Source organism: Salmo salar, chromosome 10 (genome assembly GCF_965601325.2).
Source record: "Salmo salar chromosome 10, fSalSal1, whole genome shotgun sequence".
Lineage (NCBI taxonomy): Eukaryota > Metazoa > Chordata > Actinopteri > Salmoniformes > Salmonidae > Salmo > Salmo salar.
The window spans coordinates 19,190,107-19,209,857 of record NC_138300.1 but is presented as its reverse complement, the minus strand read 5'-3'; the positions used below and the strand labels follow the sequence as shown (position 1 = coordinate 19,209,857).

General features: G+C 46.8%; 1 protein-coding gene across 7 annotated transcripts in view; it reads right to left on the bottom strand.

Moving 5' to 3' along the window:
- The window catches only part of LOC106613682 (epidermal growth factor receptor substrate 15-like 1), a 35,621-nt gene extending 15,957 nt beyond the window's left edge, over positions 1–19,664 (bottom strand). For 6 of the 7 annotated variants that reach the window (XM_082956790.1, XM_014216203.3, XM_082956789.1 and 3 more), the window contains exons 1-22: positions 19,586–19,664; positions 18,424–18,465; positions 18,153–18,242; positions 17,578–17,625; positions 17,363–17,458; positions 17,085–17,150; positions 16,719–16,904; positions 16,323–16,568; positions 16,067–16,224; positions 15,808–15,985; positions 15,179–15,241; positions 14,009–14,097; positions 9,796–9,868; positions 9,446–9,607; positions 7,604–7,801; positions 6,010–6,174; positions 3,791–3,896; positions 3,305–3,361; positions 2,528–2,667; positions 2,344–2,416; positions 357–511; positions 51–144 (exon numbers count right to left, since the gene is read on the bottom strand). In XM_082956790.1, coding sequence (XP_082812916.1) covers positions 51–144; positions 357–511; positions 2,344–2,416; positions 2,528–2,667; positions 3,305–3,361; positions 3,791–3,896; positions 6,010–6,174; positions 7,604–7,801; positions 9,446–9,607; positions 9,796–9,868; positions 14,009–14,097; positions 15,179–15,241; positions 15,808–15,985; positions 16,067–16,224; positions 16,323–16,568; positions 16,719–16,904; positions 17,085–17,150; positions 17,363–17,458; positions 17,578–17,625; positions 18,153–18,242; positions 18,424–18,465; positions 19,586–19,612 — 2,512 coding nt within the window. In that variant the 5' untranslated portion in view covers positions 19,613–19,664. The remainder of the gene's footprint in view (positions 1–50; positions 145–356; positions 512–2,343; positions 2,417–2,527; positions 2,668–3,304; positions 3,362–3,790; positions 3,897–6,009; positions 6,175–7,603; positions 7,802–9,445; positions 9,608–9,795; positions 9,869–14,008; positions 14,098–15,178; positions 15,242–15,807; positions 15,986–16,066; positions 16,225–16,322; positions 16,569–16,718; positions 16,905–17,084; positions 17,151–17,362; positions 17,459–17,577; positions 17,626–18,152; positions 18,243–18,423; positions 18,466–19,585) is intronic. The other variant, XM_082956791.1, reaches the window with a different exon arrangement.
- Between the last annotated feature and the right edge of the window lie 87 nt (positions 19,665–19,751).

Here is a 19,751-nt window from a genome sequence, read left to right as displayed (position 1 = left end):
ACTTACTCCATCCCTCCACTTCTCCCTGTTTTCCCTCAGGCCTTACTCACCACTGGGTGGTTTGGGTCTGGGTAGAATGCTCTTCTTGGGCGGCAGAGCTGGGCCGTCCTGCTTCCTACTGAAGGGGTCGTCCACGAACCCAGACTGGAGAGGGGGAGGAAAGGACGGCGGGAGAGAGAGGGAGAGACAACTGTCAAGTGCCAACTCATATCAAGACTAATGTATGTGCATTGAAGACGATGAATCAGGAAATTAGTAAAAATACACAAACGGTTCTTTGTGCACCCCTCGGTAGGAAATATGCAGTCTACTGAACGAATAGATGCTATACAGTTCATAGTCCTTGGTAGTAGTACCTGCTGGTATTCTGGAAAGCCTCCTCTTCCTTCCATCGGGTCTCTGACCTTTGACATTTGGCTGAAGTCTGCGAACCCACTGTTACTGCCAAATGAGCTGTTACTGCTTCCAAAGGCAGTACTGCTTCCAAAGGGGTCGAGCGTGCCAAAGAGATCTGAGAAAATGTCAACATGAAACATTCAAGGATGTGTAGGTTATCGAGAACAAATACACAAATATTCAAAAGGATTCTCCATGATACACATGACTGATATGAGCTGTGCGTCCAGTCATTGCTCAAAGGTTGGCACACTGTTGCATCAAGATTTCACTGTTTGACTCCTGAGTGTATGTATATAAACCCTGTACAGTTTCAGTCAAGAAAAAGCTTGAAAATAGGCAAGACAAAATGAGCTGGTGAAAAAAGAGAGAATTTGAAGTAGTTGGCGTGACACCTTTTCTCTCAGCTCATCATGGTAATAAGCAAACTAACATGAAAATCTGATCCTACAAACATTTTTACATTTAAACTTTATTTAACTAGGCAAGTCAGTTAAGAACAAATTCTACCCCGGCCAACGCTGGGCCAATTGTGCACTGCCCTATGGGACTCCCAATCACATCTGGATGTGATACAGCCTGGAATCGAACCAGGGACTGTAGTGACGCCTCTTGCACTGAGATGCAGTGCCTTAGACTGCTGCACCACTCGGGAGTCCAAACATCCAACAGCCACAGTCAACCCAGTGTTCTAGCATGGCTATGGGACTTCAATACTGCATGGCGTAATGTGTTTATATGGACTACAGCAATTTCCTAGGGAAAATAAAGAGAGGACTTTCTTGTGCAACCCGGTAGAAATGAAGAGTTGATTGAGAATGGGACCTACACACTTCCACAGTTACAGATTGCTCTGTCCAAGGCCTCTCTAGGCTACAGTATTTCCACCCTTTACAGTTACAGATCGCCCTGTCCAAGGCCTCTCTAGGCTACAGTATTTCCACCCTTTACAGTTACAGATTGCCCTGTCCAAGGCCTCTCTAGGCTACAGTATTTCCACCCTTCCACAGTTACAGATTGCCCTGTCCAAGGCCTCTCTAGGCTACAGTATTTCCACCCTTCCACAGTTGCAGATTGCACTGTCCAAGGCCTCTCTAGGCTACAGTATTTCCACCCTTACACAGTTGCAGATTGCCCTGTCCAAGGCCTCTCTAGGCTACATTATTTCCACCCTTCCACAGTTGCAGATTGCCCTGTCCAAGGCCTCTCTAGGCTACAGTATTTCCACCCTTACACAGTTACAGATTGCCCTGTCCAAGGCCTCTCTAGGCTACAGTATTTCCACCCTTACACAGTTACAGATTGCCCTGTCCAAGGCCTCTCTAAACTACAGTACTTACACATTTACACAGTTGCAGATTGCCTTGTCCAAGGCCTCTCTAGGCTATTTCAGATGCCACAAGCCATCCTCTGGGCCCAAGCCACAATGCATCTCCTGTTTTTACTGGGACTATTTCAAGTGAATTTTAAGTGATCCATGTGCTGCTTGGAATGGGAACCTTCGTAAAAAAAATAATATATATAACATCACACAAGAACCTCAACTGTTTCCCAATCTTAAAACCGTTTAGGGTCATTATTTCACCCATCTTATCCATACAAATTCTATCTGAGGCATTGATGTCTTTGAACACTGATATTTGTTAACCACCACACTTCCTGGCATTATGGGAGATTTTTTTTTTTTTACTGAGACCTATGCTAGGCCTAAAAACGTGAGAAAAACAAGGATTCAATGGTTGAAAACGGATGTTAAACATGGGAACTCTTTTCACAGCTATTTGACACCTGCGCTGCTGTTAAGACAGCTCACCAGCCCACAGGCCTGTAGGCCGATATAGTCAACACAGCAGGCTTTGCCAAAAAGGTGTGAAAAGGAAACAAATGCATTGTGGGGGGGGGGGGGGGGGGGTTAGAAGAATAGGAGAAAGACATTTGAGCAAGTACCTGGTCCTGGGCCTCTGGTGGATTTTGGGCTAATGGATATGAAAGGGTCTGCGCTGGTTGTAAAGTGACTAGTCTTCAAGAACAAGCAGAAAGAAACGGTTACATACATATACACCCATATATAAACTGAGTTTAATATAAATATATCCAAACACATTCCAAGGGTCAGAAAGTGCCACAGTACCTTGGTGGGGAGCGTGGCACTTTTACTGAAGGGTTCTGCCTTGACGGTGGTCTTCCTAAAGAAGTCTTCCGACGAAGCCTTGAAGGGGTCCGTCTCTTTGAATGGGTCCCCCCCAAAAGGGTCTGGGTGGTGAGAGAGATCTAGGACAGCTCAGTGTAGCAGGCTGTGGATCAGACTTGACCTTCCCTTCACATAGGCTAGACTGACGGTACCCTATCCTTGGCATAAGGACGCGATGTGAATTAGGTTCACTGTAGTCTGGAGCATCCGGACCGTAAGTCATGCAGTAGCTGAGATAATGCGAGTCCAATTTGGTTAACCTCTTCAGCAGGGATCATATCATCCAGTTAGTCACTATGTTCAATGTTAATTCCCCTTATGACAGTTCCATTTATTGTCGGTAAGGAAACTGTTTGGAAATGATGCATATTCTTTTAATCAGTTTTAAAAGTGCTGGGTGTTTAACTGTCCTTGGCTTTGCTATTGTCAACATTGAGAACGTAGGCATTCTCCATTACGCCAGACAAATGCAAGAAGTGTCTACAGACACTTGGCAATCACCGTTAAGATAACATTCAACAGCCAGCAAATATTTTCTATCGAATGTATGTGGTATATTACAAAGAGAGAGAAGTGGGACGTTGAAGGTAGCCCGGTTGGACCCTGTTTTTCAAAGTTCCAGAATGTCATCAACTTAACAGGAGGATGGCATTGTATGGAAGTCCATGTATAAGTTTAATTGTGTGTGGCTCTTTCTGGTTATGAATAAATAAATACCTGCAGCTGCTGGTAGTGATGGCTGCTTTGCAAAATGGTCGTTTTGGAAGGGGTCACCTACAGGAGAGGAGTTGAGATGGGGGATGAGGGGGAGGGGGAGGGGGGGGGAGGGGGAGAAGACAATCAGAGGCTATGGCACAGAGGACAAAAGCTAAAATGTTGGAACGGGGAATCTAAACACAGAAGGATCAAAAACAAATTATAGAGCACACTTAAGGCAAACAAAGACAGAACTGCAAAAACAACGTCTTAGCCAAGCTGCAGAGGAGTCCACATTGCTTCTGGTGAAACTACAAATCATGTCGGGATAGGGAGGATGGGAGCCCTGTGGGAACATTTGAGCGAGGAGGAGAGGAAACTCAAGCAGGACTATCTGAGGAGAGGAGGAGAGGACGGAGGAATGACGGGGAGAGATGAGCGATTGCAGAGGTCATTGAAAGAGAAGGAGAGCAAAGGGAGAAGAGGGAGAGGAGAGAGAATCGGCACCTTTGAACGGGTCTGTCTTGAAGGGGTCTTCGGAGTGGAAGGGGTCTGTATGCATCTCCTGAGGGACGCTACTGAACCCAGATGTCTTCACCTTAAACGGGTCCTCCTGAGAATTGGAGAAAAACATATCTGTCTGTTTTGGTTCAGGAGACCCTTGGTTTATTTACACTTAAAACGTTGCCACCATCTCCAACCATTTTCCCCTCAGAGAGGCATTAAGGAGAAAAACCAACGCACGTCGACTCCATTGCTTATTCAGTCGGCCGATAAGTCTTGCCGAGCTGTCAAACACGACAGCTATCAAATCAAAATACTTGGTGTTTCAATAAGGGCCCACTCAGGTTCAAGTGGAGGAATGTGAGTTCAACAACACTAACAGAGACCTTGACGAGAGAGGAATGTGTGCCTGAAGAAAAGCCTCCACCGTTGCTGCTCCCAGACTTGACCAGACCAGAGAGCGCCCCGGGGCTTGAGTTTCACTTTAATAACACAAAGGGAATTTTCATTCTTCTGCAATTTGCCCATTCTGTGTCTGCTGCGCCCCACTGCACTCAGCTGGTCCCAATGAAAAAGCCCCCACTCCCCCCCCCCCCCGAGTCGGTAGGAAAGAACCATCTGTTAGGGCCCACATTCTTCGGGGGGGGGGGCGGGTTTCTCTAGAATACCTGCCTTCACGTGCCAGGCGAGCCCTGGCTATGAAAACGCTAACTTGTTATGTTTCATTAGCAGGACTTCTCCTCGTTTCAATAAGAGGCCTGTCCGTGATCCCTGTATTCACTCCGCCATGACATCCAATGCTGCCCAGAATTAGGGCCAAGAATAAGCGCTAAGTGTTCGAGCCCTTTCAAAACGCACAGGTAATAAAGCTTAAGACGGAATAACAGAGGGCTGCCAGGTAAAATAACAGCGTGCAAGACTATTTAAGCCAAGATAATTACATTAAATAAGATATAACCAAACTATGGGATTAATATAAACCACTTAAGATTCTGCATGCCTCGGAGCAGCTCGTTTGAACGGAACATTTCTGACGCTAAACAAGGGAAGTGATACCTCTTTTCTTTACAGGCAAAGGTTTAGCATATTCCACTTATCGTTTCTCTTTATCTGATCATCTCCGGTGACACACAAGTCAATTTCACACCCAGGCCAACAGCCGACAATGAATCATCATGTTACCATGATCTGCAGATGTGGCTGAAATGAACTACACCTTAGCTGCCATCCATTGTTCAAGTCCAAATGTACCAGTTCTCCACTAGACACCAAGCATTCAACCTCAATTGACCTCTTTTATATACACTACACGGTCAAAAGTATGTGGACACCCCCTTCAAATGACTGGATTTGGCTATTTCAGCCACACTCATTACTGACAGTTGTATAAAATCGAGCATACAGGCATTCAATCTCCATAGACAAACATTGGCAGTAGAATGGCCCGTACTGAAGAGCTCAGTGATGTTCAACGTGGCACCGTCATAGGATGCCACCTTCGCAACAAATCAGTTCGTAAAATTTAGACCCTGCTAGAGCTGCCCCGGTCAACTGTAAGAGCTGTTATTATGAAGTGGAAACGTCTAGGAGCAACAACGGCTCAGCCGCGAAATGGTAGGCCACACAAGCTCACAAAACGGGCCCGCCGAGTGCTGAAGTGCGCAACGGGTAAACGTCCTCTGTGCTCGGTTGCAACACTACCGAGTTCCAAACTTCCTCTGGAAGCAACGTCAACACAAGAACTGTTCGTCGGGAGCTTCATGAAATGGGTTTCCATGGCCAGGCAGCCACACACAAGCCTAAGATCATCAGGCGCAATGCCAAGCGTCGGATGGAGTGGTGTAGAGCTTGCCGCCATTGAGCCCTGACCTCAACCCCATCGAACACCTTTGGGATGAATTGGAACGCCGACTGCCAGCCAGGTCTAATCACCCAACATCTGTGCCTGACCTCACTAATGCTCTTGTGGCCGAATGGAAGTCCCAGCAGCAACGTTCCAACATCTAGTGGAAAGCCTTCCCAGAAGAGTGGAGGCTGTTATAGCAGCAAAGGGGGGACCAACTCCATATTAATGCCCCGTGATTTTGGAATGAGATGTTAGACGAGCAGGTGTCCACATACTTTTGGCCATGTAGTGTATTACCTCTACATGCTTCGGAAAAACTCTGGGTCGTAGTTACAGGGCCCAGAGTTTAACCTCCTGAGCAATGTGTTCTCCTCACCATGGCTCCGAAACCTCCATTCTCACGGTCGGGGAATCCCTCGCTCATGTCAGCCAGGTTGGTCATGCTGCCTCCGTGGGTCCCGTTCAGGTTGCTGTTGCACTGCTCAATGCTCTTTGTCATCTCCTGCTGGCTGTCCTGGATCTGAGACAGCTTACTGCGAGCCTGGAGGAACAGCGCAGCACAACACAGTAGGTTAATGTAGGGTTTCTTTCAACAGAGGATATTATGGCTGTTCGGGCAACAACAGTTATATATGTGAACGCGTGTGTTCGTACATCAGGTTGTGATGACTTTCATTTGAATGTGTCTTTGAGCGACTCCGTCAAAATGAGCCACCGTCCCTTTCCGTTCAATATAGTGGCTTAATAGCTTTTCTAAGGAACGGAGAGTGAGTGCATATTATTGCAGGTGATCGTCGAGGAAATGATCAGCCGGCGTTGCTCTACTACCCACTCAATGGCCTTTTGGCCGCGGTGTTTCATAAGACAGTACGCACGGCTCCGACAGGGCCTGAATGGGACCAGTCATTTGTGAAGAGAAACCCTCTCACAATATGGCCTCGTGCACTGCACCCTGGGAGGAGAGTCTCAGTGCAGGCGTCACATGGTTCCGTTCACATTGCAGTGGCTACAGCTGATTGCGGGTATTCCCCTTAGCTCCTCACAGACGGTGGTCTTGGACTACAATACGGCAATCTCAGTATGGTTTGAATTCAATGAGAGAAGAGCGCTGAATGAGGATATTAGTCAACATGATTCGGTGCTGCGGGGTATGGAAGTAGCTAAGCGCTGCTATTTGTTCATAATGAGAGTAGATCGGACTGGATTTTCTCTCACGTTCCTCAACGTAACGTAAGGGAAGCCCCCCCTCCTATAAGAGAGAACACAGCCATCTATGTCTCCGCATCCTTCCTCAGGGTGATGCGAGAGCGTGATGTGAGATCTGAGGTGTGGGCTGGGGCTGTGGAAGTCATGCCAGATATGATGATTAGTGTGGTGCAGAAAGCGGAGGTAGTACATTTGATAGTGAAACTGCCACACCCAAATCTGACAAGAGGACAGATATCTCCAAATGAGGGGTTAACTATGATGACATGCACTTTAAAAACAACTTCACTAGAATTTCACTGAAAATGTGTTAAGTACTTCTTCATTTCCCAGTCTGTGCTGAATATCTTCCAGAAGGGAAGACCAAGCACATATTGAAAGTGGTCATTCGCATCAATTCGTGATACAAAAACTCCCCCTGGTGGTCACACTAGGAAGTGTCTTGCAACAGGTCCTCTCACATCCCAGGCATGTTAGCCTGAGTCACACTCACTATAGGACAAAACCGAGCCATGCCGAGCTGAATTGGGCTGGCTTGGTTATGCATCCACCATAGCTGTGCTGGAACCACGCTGGAATGGACAATGTGATGACAAAATATCAAACGCCAGGATAGCTCGGGTTGGCTTTATAGCGTGAATCAGGTGTGATGAGTTGTACTTAACCCTAACCGCAACAGGACATCACAGTGTCTGGGACTTCTGCATGTCTGGCTGGGGGCATGTCTGTTGCCTCTCCTCTCCTTCTACCTGGTTCTCTCTCACCTGGTTGATCTCATCCTGGGTGGCTTTGAGGGACTTGATGATGGTCTCCAGTTGGAACTTGCCAGCCGTTAGGCTCTGTTCCAGCTGGCTCTCCTCCAGCTGCAGCTGGTTCAGGTCTGCCTTGGCTCGACTCAGCTCCTCTTCTTGGCTCTGCAGGTCAGTCTCCTGGGAGTGGATCTGGTTCTGCAGGGATGAAATCTGAGGTAGAGAAAGAGATTGACAGCAAGAGACAGTAGGAGAGACAGCGAGGGAAAAAAAAGAAAGTGGAGGATGAAAGCGATGCCTACAGATTGATAGTGAAGGCTGTAGGGGTGTAACGGTGCAACACATAAACATAGAAAACACTGCATTGTAGGCTATGCCTCTTGAGTAAATCTGAGCTGAATTCTCTCTCTCGGGCTATTCCGTTCAAACAAATAGAGCCGATGCGAACATTGTAATCAAAATTCACATTTTAATTGGGGCATTTCAAAGTGTTCTTTTGTGAGGTCGAAGCCGGGAACGACCACTGAACAAAAATAGAACCGCAACATGCAACAATTTCAAAGATTTTACTGAGTTACAGTTCATATAAGGAAATCAGTCAATAGAAAGAAAGAAATTAGACTCTAATCTATGGATTTCACATGACTGGGCAGGGGCGCAGCCATGGGTGGACCTGGGAAGGTATAGGCCTACCCACTTGGGAGCCAGGCCCAGCCAACCAGAATTATTGTTTCCCAATAAAAGGGCTTTGTGCACAACATTTGAGAGAAATAAGCTTTTTGTGCATATTACAATTTTCTGGGATCTTTCATTTCAGCTCATTAAACATGGGACCAACACTTTACATGCTGCGTTTATACTTTTGTTCAGAATAGTTCTGTACGATGGCGATAAACCAGAATGGGAGGATCCTCTATCATAGTTGAAATCTTCCGTTCGGGAACATTTTGGCTTCCCTGTAGGTTCCAACGGCGATGGACGGAGAGTTGCGGATAAAACATTAACAGTATGATGCCACGCTCAATGACAATAGCCTATGCAGCTGCCAACACCTCAAATATGTTTACATCGACATTGTCCCAGTATACCGTAACAAGCAGGAAACGCTAAGATAACACAACAACACAACAACGTCTCCCCTCTGCATTCATGCAGCCCTCGGCAGCTGATTCTGACCGGGCCCAAAAAAATGACAAGAGCGATAGCTAGGCTATGTTTATATTTTGTACAGTCTTTGGTTTCTAGCCGCAGATATGTGCCCATTCTCTGTGGTTGATGATAGCTGGTTTCAGGCAGCGCCTTATCCGAGTGCTCCAGCCACGTTTACGAACTTCCCTCTTGCACCCTTTTCAGCAAACAGGTAGTGGCCGCTCTATATAAGCAAGCCAAAGACCAAGTTTCAAATGAATTCAAATGTGTTGCGCTTACTTATTAACAGTGACAGCCCATCGCATTACCCCAGAGCGGGAGATGTACCCCCTTTATGAGAGTCACCCGTGCTCATCTGGTATTGAAGGAGGCAGTGTCATGGAAGTGGGAATTTACCACATACGAGTGGGAGAAATCCTCTTGAACGGCCCTCAAACTGGTCATTACTAGTGGGAGACTTGTCTATCATCCTGAGCACCCACTTCTCTCACATGCTGACCTCTTGATGTCACCTACTAAGGAAATGCCCTCTATAACAGTATTTTCATCAGTTAAATGCAACAACAAAATATTATTTATCAAAAGCAATCTATTAATGTGTTTTTTGAACTCTATAATTTGTTTACAAGCATGATAGCTATATTGCTTCCACGATTACTACCGGACCACTGTCAAACCCCTCTGCTTCCCATTATCCCTTACTCTCACCATTTGGGACTCCTCATTGCACTTGATCCGGACGTCGTTGAGCATGTCCTCCAGCTTGGCCTTCTGCTGGTCCATCTCCTCCAGCCGCTCCTGGGCCTCCTGCTTCTGGGCCTCCAGCTCCTGCAAGCTGCACGTCTCTCTGTCCAGGTCGTTCTGCATCTCCTGACGAACACGCAGACACACATGTAATCAGCACAACAATGACAATCTGGGAAAAGAGATGGGAACTCTGAACACGGTGCTGCACTACCTCGTTCCATTTAGAGTAGCAGTATACGGCATTAAAAAACACATGGTATTTCAAAACCCACAATTCCCCTTTTTCATGAGGAAATGGTACCTCTGCTCACCTGCACCTCCGAGGACTTGTGTCTGATAGCCTCCTCTGTCTCTCTGATGTCCTGCTCAAGGGTGTACTTCTCCCTGAGAGAGAGGAAAACACACCCATCAACACACAGGGTAGGAAAAGACAGCCGCCCCCCCCCCCTCCTCCCTCCCTCCCTCTCCTCTTCCTCATCCCTCTCTCCCTCCAGACACAAAATGACGACAAAAGAAAAAGGACAGACTGAGACAGCCAAGAGAGGGTTACCTGAGCGCACTCCAGTGTGTAAAAGCAAGAGTGCTGACGCAGCATGAAGAGTAAGTGGTGAAAACAAAAGATTGATCAAATACACACATTTTAAAAAAGAGGTTGGAGTGGGGGATGAGGTGGGATGAGAGGGAAGGACTCATCCACACCCGGCTGTTACCATCCTTCTCCTTTGAAGTGTCAATTTGATCACCTATTCGACTGTGTTCCATATGCAGTATCTACTAGTGTTGCACGGTATACCGGTACCACGGTAATTTCACGGTACAAAAACGGCACGATACTTATGTAAAACGTTTTAGAACCCCGTTTCATATGAGACGACCATTTCTCGGCCATACAGATCTAAAGAACCCGCTTGTGCCTGTTATAAAATGTTTATAAAGTCCGCTTTGTTGAGAAATTCTGTTTGAAAAAAATGTAAGCAACAGCAACTAGTCTCTTGTTCTCTTGGTTCAATAACGTCTACTTCACGTTCATGTGCATACTGTGATCAGCCAGCCTCATCCCCTTCCAGCCATCACTCCCCTGCTTCTCTCCATCCACTCTTCCTGCACATCTGTTCCTACATCCGTTTTTTTAAATATCATTTTGGCGTGGTGGCGAGCGGGGATGCAGCTCAAACGGTTAAAAACAAATGACTCACATTGCTAAAGCTACCTTTTTTTTCTTCCTCTGAGATTGCGCGAGCATTTTGATATCATTTCACAGGCCGTTTTAAACTAATCCCAGGCCCATGTATTATTGTTGTGATAACAAACAGCGTTGTGCAGTCATGTTACCTGGCTAGCTAACAACCTGGTCACTTCCCAGCAGGTCTAGGCTAATTTGATTGTCACAGAAAGAAAGGAAGAGGGTTTGCTACTCATGAGATCTGCTTCAAAAGGTAGGATTCATACAAGCCTAAACTATATGACAAATATATCTCTTTCTGGTGTTCCTTACATTCTGTTTGGTGCCTAACATTTTTAAAGTTGGGAGCAGTGTGTATGTTGTTTCTGGGAGAGAGAGAATGGAGTGTGTGTGTTCATAAGGGAGACAGAGGGAGTGTGTGTGAGAGAGACAGAGGGTGTGTGTGAGGGAGGTAGAGAGTGTGTGTGAGGGAGGGAGAGAGTGTGTGTGAGGGAGTGAGGGAGGGAGGGAGTGTGAGAGGGAGAGTGTGTAAGGGAGGGAGAGAGTATGTGAGGGAGGAAGAGAGTGTTTTGAGGTAGGGAGAGTGTGTGAGGGAGGCAGGGAGGGAGAGAGTGTATAAGGGAAGGAGAGAGTGTATGAGGGAGGGAGAGAGTGTGAAGGAGAGAGAGAGTGTGAGGGAGGGAGAGCGAGTGTGTGGGAGAGAATGTGTGAGGGAGGGAGAGAGTGTGTGAGGGAGACAGAGAGTGTGTGAGGGAGGGAGAGTGTGAGGGAGGGAGAGAGTGTGTGAGGGAGAGAGTGTGAAGGAGAGAGAGAGTGTGAGGGAGGGAGAGCGAGTGTGTGGGAGAGAATGTGTGAGGGAGGGAGAGAGTGTGTGAGGGAGAGAGTGTGTGAGGGAGGGAGAGTGTGTGAGGGAGGGAGAGAGAGAGTGTGTAAGGGAAGGAGAGAGTGTATGAGGGAGGGAGAGTGTGTGAGGGAGACAGAGAGTGTGTGAGGGAGACAGAGAGTGTGTGAGGGAGGGAGGGAGGGAGGGAGGGAGGGAGGGAGGGAGGGAGGGAGGGAGGGAGGGAGGGAGGGAGGGAGGGAGGGAGGGAGGGAGGGAGGGAGGGAGGGAGGGAGGGAGGGAGGGGGAGAGTGTGGGGGAGGGAGAGGGTGTGTGAGGGAGAGGGTGTGTGAGGGAGGGAGAGAGTGTGAAGGAGAGAGAGAGTGTGAGGGAGGGAGAGCGAGTGTGTGGGAGAGAATGTGTGAGGGAGGGAGAGAGTGTGTGAGGGAGAGAGTGTGTGAGGGAGGGAGAGAATGTGTGATGGAGGGTGGGAGAGAGAGTGTGAGGGAGGGAGAGTGTGTGATGGAGGGTGGGAGAGAGAGTGTGAGGGAGGGAGAGAGTGTGTGAGGGAGGGAGAGAGTGTGTGAGGGAGGGAGAGAGTGTGTGAGGGAGGGAGAGAGTGTGTGAGGGAGGGAGAGAGTGTGAGGGAGGGAGAAGAGAGTCTGAGGGAGGGAGAGAAAGTGTGAGAGAGTGAGAGAGTGTGTGAGGGAGAGAGTGTGTGAGGGAGAGAGAGAATGTGTGATGGAGGGTGGGAGAGAGAGTGTGAGGGAGGGAGAGAGAGAGTGTGTGAGGGAGAGAGTGTGTGAGGGAGGGAGAGTGTGTGAGTGAGAGAGTGTGTGAGCGAGGGAGAGAGTGTGAGGGAGGGAGAGAGTGTGTGTGAGGGAGAGAGTGTGTGTGAGGGAGAGAGTGTGTGTGAGGGAGAGAGTGTGTGAGGGAGAGAGTGTGTGAGGGAGGGAAAGTGTGTGAGCGAGGGAGAGAGTGTGAGGGAGGGAGAGAGTGTGTGTGAGGGAGGGAGAGTGTGTGAGTGAGAGAGTGTGTGAGCGAGGGAGAGAGTGTGAGGGAGGGAGAGAGTGTGTGTGAGGGAGAGAGTGTGTGTGAGGGAGAGAGTGTGTGAGGGAGAGAGTGTGTGAGGGAGGGAGAGTGTGTGAGTGAGAGAGTGTGTGAGCGAGGGAGAGAGTGTGAGGGAGGGAGAGAGTGTGTGTGAGGGAGAGAGTGTGTGTGAGGGAGAGAGTGTGTGAGGGAGAGAGTGTGTGAGGGAGGGAGAGTGTGTGAGTGAGAGAGTGTGTGAGCGAGGGAGAGAGTGTGAGGGAGGGAGAGAGTGTGTGTGAGGGAGGGAGAGTGTGTGAGTGAGAGAGTGTGTGAGCGAGGGAGAGAGTGTGTGTGAGGGAGAGAGTGTGTGAGGGAGAGAGTGTGTGAGGGAGGGAGAGTGTGTGAGTGAGAGAGTGTGTGAGCGAGGGAGAGAGTGTGAGGGAGGGAGAGAGTGTGTGAGTGAGAGAGTGTGTGAGCGAGGGAGAGAGTGTGAGGGAGGGAGAGAGTGTGTGTGAGGGAGGGAGACTGTGTGAGTGAGAGAGTGTGTGAGCGAGGGAGAGAGTGTGAGGGAGGGAGAGAGTGTGTGTGAGGGAGGGAGAGTGTGTGAGTGAGAGAGTGTGTGAGCGAGGGAGAGAGTGTGAGGGAGGGAGAGAGTGTGTGTGAGGGAGGGAGAGAGTGTGAGGGAGGGAGAGAGTGTGTGTGAGGGAGGGAGAGAGTGTGAGGGAGGGAGAGAGTGTGTGTGAGGGAGGGAGAGAGTGTGTGTATGTGTGTTAGCTGAAGAGTAAAGGTTTCATGCAGTGTTTTCCCCTTTCTGCCACAATGACATGCAGAAAATTATGCATGTATATCCCTTCCTCCCATTCCTCCAGCCAAATCACAGGCCTGTGGAAGTGTGAATATCCATGACAGGTTTTTTGTATAGAACATGCGCATAATGTTTGGAAAACGGGGCCGGGGGTTGAACCGGACGCTAGGACACTAGCGTAGTACCGCGATACTACCGTGATACAGTACTTGGCCTGCTATCGTATGGTCAGTAAAATGACTGGCATCATGACAAACCTAATATCTATAAGGTGCCTGTTTCAAATGGAATGCTCACTTTAATTTGTTTAGTAGATAGTCAATATATTTATGAAAATAACACAAGAGTATAGTTGCTCTGTTTATTCCATTTAGGTTGAACTATTGCTAAAACTGCACTGACTTAATCAAGTTGTTGAGTGATGATTGACGAACAAGGAAATGAAAGGTGGAACTCATACAGGGTGATATAAGCTAGAAATGACAAAGAAAAATGACTAGACATCTGGAAAACCACATCCTTTAAGACTTTCTGTGATATTGTGTGTTTTAAGATTCTGGATTTGCTAGATCTTTGTCAGTAGCACAAACAAGGCACAAGCAACAGTGAATAAATTAAATCCAAACTATTTTGTGATCACTTTGAAAGAAAACTACACATTTCATATCTCCCAGTGTTGTGAATTACCTCTGCAGCTGAGCCATCTCTTGACTGATGTCGTCCAGCTCCTTGATTCCAGTGAACTCTGACCCTGACCCCACAGAACTGGAGCTGTCCTGTGGATGGCCGGACCGAAAGAGAAAGAGAAGAAGAGAAAGAAAGTGAGCCCCATTCTTCAGCTGACCTGAGAGAGAGCCAGAGTTGCCACGACACCAAACCATCCAGGCCAAACCATGGTAAAGAGACGGAGACAACAGGGAAGGAAGCACCACAGAGGGACGGGCGCCGGGGCGAGGGCGAAAAAGGCCTGAGGGGAGTTGTCCACCGCCGCCACGGTCAGAAAACTCAGGAGGTCAAGTCACACCACCGTTCACAGTCACTGAGTTCTCACAAATGCTTTGCATCTCTTTGGGTTTCTGTCTGGCGAGCCATCGAAAGCATTTGTCGGGTTTTCGCCAGTTACCTACCCAGAACTTGAACATTATTTGCTGATAGAGAGATATAACCCAGAAAGCGGCATTCAGCAGCGTTTAGGTTAGGGTAAAGAAGAAAACAGTGTGCGGTAAGCTCTTGGTGGGGTCTAAGCACCAGACTAGAGCAGGACAGCAGCAATCAACGCAGTCACAGAAAGAGAGGTTTAGGGGCCTCCAAACACACAAAGCACATCACCTCACAGAGCTCCAGGTTGCAAACCACATAAATATCATTTCACAGCAAATCAATCAATTAATAGTTATTGTCCATCAAGAAGATACTCTCTCCACAGCACAATACTGTAGTTACATAACATTCCCCGGCTGCCTAGGGGCAATGTCTTTGTTATCAGTGTCTCAGATGTAGGATCTTCATTTGAGCCAGTGTGCTACAGCAGGATAATAATCCTGCAGCAACAGGAATTGTGAATTATTATGTGGATTATAATTACTGGACCTTTTTGTAGGGGTCGATACATTTTTCGTAAGGCAAAATCAAGTCCGAAATTTCAAAGTGGAAATTACGAAGTTCAGAAGCCTTTTTAAACCTCAAATACACTACAAGTTTTAAATGTCCTGCATTGCAGGAAAGTTCTCCTGCAACAGGGTGATCAAATGAAGATCCTACAACTGTGTAGTCCCTTCACTCTTTTAAACCATGCACCTGTAAGCAGGGCCATTGGAAATTCCGACGCATTTTCAACAAGCTAAATATGGGACTCACCCGCCTCATCTCAGACAGAGCAGCCACCTCAGAGCCCACGGGAGTCATATACCCAGACATACTCTGTGGATAGAGACAAGAGATGAAGAGCTACTACTGAACACAAGAATGATTCCTAGCCATGAGACACACTGAGTGTCAATCCCAGACATTAACACGCCATTAGACCTCCCTAAACTGTCATTTGTCTCAAAGTGTATGAACAGAAAGGAAGTTGTACTCTATATATGCTCCCAACAATTGAACAGGTAAACCTAATAACCTTTGTCACAAAGTGGAAATACAAGCACTTTAACTGTGTCTCCACACGAAAATAGAAAGTGTGTGTGTGTGTGTGTGTGTTTTCCTACATTATCAGGACCAAAATGTCTCGACAAGGTAGAAAAACAAGAATAATCCAAGTCCTGAATTTGTTCAAATGTTAGGTTAGGCTTAATGGTTAGGTTTAGGGTTAAGGTTAGTGTCAGAGGTTTGGGGGTTTTGATTAGGTTAAGGGTTAGGGAAAATAGGATTTTGAATGGGAACAAATGTTTACTCCCCAAAAAGTCCTTGAAAATTCACATAAAAGCTCTGTGTGTGTGTGTGTGTGTTTGTGGTCTTATGCATGTGTGTGGTGCGTGCATGCGTACATGGGAGGGAGTGGTACACACTGGCACGGGAGTGCCCCTCTCCGAAGGGGGGACCATTTCAGGGGTCAGGGCCTGAGGAGGGTCCATGCCTTTGCTGACTTTCTGCTGGATGAAGTGCATGGCCAGAGCAAACTGCTCTCGCGTCAGCTTCCCCATCTGCCTGGTGTCTGCCAGGGCCCTGGACACACAACAATAACAACGTGAGTAATACAGTCAACTTCAGTCAGGTAATCAGGTGGCATCAGTCAGTCTCTCCTACCATATGTGTGCCAGTAGATTCTGGGGCAGCCCTGAGTGCATGAAGATGTCCTTGACTTCCATGCCGCTGACAAAGCCATCTACATCCAAGTCTGTCTTCAGGAAGATGTCGTCATAGCGCCCTCTGTCTGTCACCGGGACCACCCAGTTCACTGAGTGCTGACGTGACACATGTTAAAACACATTACACACTAAAAAGTTAAGAGATTGCTTTGTTGCCAATCAAGATAGCTTGCTCAACGTATGTGTGTGTTCACCTGTGCAGATTTTAGAGAATGTTTGGGGGAGAGACTGCCGGCGCTGTTGAGGGAGTTCATGCTACCGTGGGAAGGGGTGGAGCGCAGACTGTCCTTGGGGGGCGGGGGGCTGGCGGGCAACATGGGCACCATGCCAGGAAGGGAGCCCACCAATGACTTCTTTCTCTTGTTTGGAGGGATGAGAGAGGAGGGGAGAACAGAGGGGACCGGTTCCTTCTCCAGGGCCCGGTAGACCAGGTGCATGGCCTGGAGAACAGAAGGAAAAGATGAGGATGGAAGTTACACTCATTACTAGTGATAAGAGATGTTACTATCTCATACACAGGCAAATATGAGCTGTGAAACACTTGTTTATTCAGATCTATTCATTCCACAATTTACTGGAGTAAACCTTACCACCGCAAATTCATCTCGATCCAGATGTCCATCTTTATCAATGTCACTGAGATCCCAAACCTTTCCTAACACGTCCAGAGGTAGTTTTGAGTTGGTTAGAACTGGTTTTACTTTGTCACCAGAGAGGAGTCCACTGACTGGTGCAAGGCTTTCAAATATGCCGTCGAATTTACCCTTTTCTTCAGGCTAGAATAGGAAATGAACCAAAATAACAATAAGCCATTGATAAGCAAAGGTAAACTCATGATTCTCAGAATTCTGTTCTGTGTTTTCGCACAATAAAATAAAAAATGTCTAATATACAAAAATGTTAGTATGCTCTCATCAAACAAACACATGGTCCAGGGTGATTTCTACATGACTCACCCTCACAGCCCAGTGGGGTTCACTAGAGATGGATGATGTGCTGAGAGATGGGCTGCTAGTGTCCTTCTGTACCACAACAACCAAAAAACAACCTTCAACTTTAACACTTACTTCACAATCTCCCAACCAAACACATCAAATCAAATCAAATGCTATTGGTCGCCTACACATGTTTAGCAGATGTTATTGAGGGTGTAGCTAAATACTTGTGTTCCAAGCATAAATTCCCTCATCACAAAACTATCATGAAACCTGTGTGTAGTTAGGATTGTACTCACAAATTTGGGGGGAGAGATAGTGAGGTTCAAACTCGAGAGGCTGACGTCTTGTCCGCTCTGTGCACAGGCCACCAACCGCAGAGCTACATAGAACCCCTATAAGAGAAGATGGGACAACGGCATTGTTTATGGGTGTACAAATAGCAGCTCAATTCCCATCAAGGGTCCCAGTATCAAAGGCATCGCACACATGGAGGAAATGATTAATTTTCTACCTGTTTGTCCAAGAACCCTTTCCCATCTGGGTCTGCCAAATCCCAGATCTGAGGGGAGACAAACACAAACAAGAGGATTAGGCCTAACTTAGAAAACATCCAAGTAACGTCTCAACGTGCAATAATCATTAGGGAATGTGAACAAAATAAATAACAAGCAATCTGCATAAAAGTCCCAGTTAACCAGCTGAGACAGGCTGCATAAATGTGGATCAAAGCAGAGCTAGTATGACAAACAAAAGGTAACAATACAAAATCTGGGTACAAATGGTGCTGAAACAAGTGCACTCCCTAAAGGTTCTGATATATAAAAGACATTGATCTGATCAGACCAGGCAATGACGTAAGATGTGGTTATCTTTTCCAGTAATATTCCTCTGGGGGTACTGAAGCATGCATGCATGTAAGTAGATGGTCGTATTACTCCTCGATGACATAGACACTCTAATAAACATGATTTCCTGCTGGTCTGCTGCTTTCAGAGCAGTTTATCAGTCTAAAGTGTCAAGGACTGTTCCTTTGGGTATGCCGCTGCCCAAAGCTTTCAGTGGGCAGCAACACTACACAGTACCCACCTTTCCCAAAGTGACATCAGGAAGACCCGATTTCTTCAGGAACAACGCAGCTTCCGTGGGCCCTACTCTCCCTGTGTTTCCTGGGTCCACCTTGCAAAAACCACACAGCAAACCAAACTGTCAACATGTTTCTATCTACACCTCCACTATACTGTTGAATGTGTTTAGTGTTGTCTAATGCGGCCACTGAAAAATAAAGAAGTTGAATTCTCCTCAATCTATGTTGATATGACTAGCCTATGTAATAAGCAAACTATAAAATGTGTTTTACCTGTCTATAAAAGTTCTCGTACACAGGGTTCCCACTTGACAGCTGATTGGGAAAGGTTTTTCAGATTAGTCATATCATTTCAAATAGCTGCTGGAAACCATTGTCTTAAGTCAAATAGCGTGATACACCCCACCAAACCTACCACTGACATCTGGACTTCCCCTTTAAAAATCCACTTAAGGGTTTATCACAACCAAAAGCCAGAGAGGGATTTCCTGTCCCATGTCATCAAATATTAATGTCATCTAATAGGCTTTAAATCTTTTGAGTACCTTTTGAGGAGCTCTTTAAAGCATAACGTAACTTGTAAGATGGCAAAAAGCCTATCTTTGTCAGGGTTGAATTCAATGAAAAACTAGAAAGAAGCATCATGTAGCTAATGTGATTGAACCAAAATTGGTCCTCTGTGACTCCTGATGCAAACTCTGAGGTTGTGATTCCCAAAATTGGCTGAAACAACACATAGCTTGTGTTTTGAAAAACTATCTACAAGTTAGGACAATACATTGCGGCATCTTACTGAAGCAAAAAAACAGCCAATGTAGCCAGCACCGTGAGCACACAACCTGATCAATCATCATCCATCTTCACATAACCACGTTATACCCTAGCCATTTGGTTTCACTACTCACTAACTAACGTTACACACCTATCGCCTTTTAGTACATTCTTATATAGCTACAATGGTATTACATGAACTGTTCGTGTGACTGTGTTATTACACTGATGCTGTAGTAGTCAGACCGTTTAGCTAGCTAGTATTGTTAAGCACTAACGTTACAATACGTTGGTCTTTCCTGGTTGCATAACTCTTGCGCCTTTGTCTTGTGTCAAAATGTAAATGTTAATAAAAAATTCCTAGAATTATATTTCATCTAACGATCATTAGCTAGCTAGCTAACTTGTTCATTTTTGCAAGCAAGCTAACCGTAGCTAGCCCACTAGCCAGCTGGCTAGTCTACGGTACTATCTGCAAGCTTATCGTTACTGATAAGGCCTTGTCCCATCCAGCTAATACTAGTAGCAAGCTAGCTAAACACCCCCTTCTTTCTTTCACATTAGATTAAAAGCACACCACTAAAAAACTGCAGCTCGTTCATCGGCATGCACAACAGCTTGACTGAATGTCCTCCGCCTATTTACCTAATTCCTGTTACATTACCTGGGTGAGAGATGTGTGTGCAGCCATCTTCCCTGTTGCTGCGGGAACGCACACAGAGCACCCTGCAGCTCCTAGACAACACCACCTCCTAGTGGACACGCTTGCGACGTGCAAGGCCCTGATGAATGACGTGAGTTCACTGACATGACAGTCTCATTCAATGTGT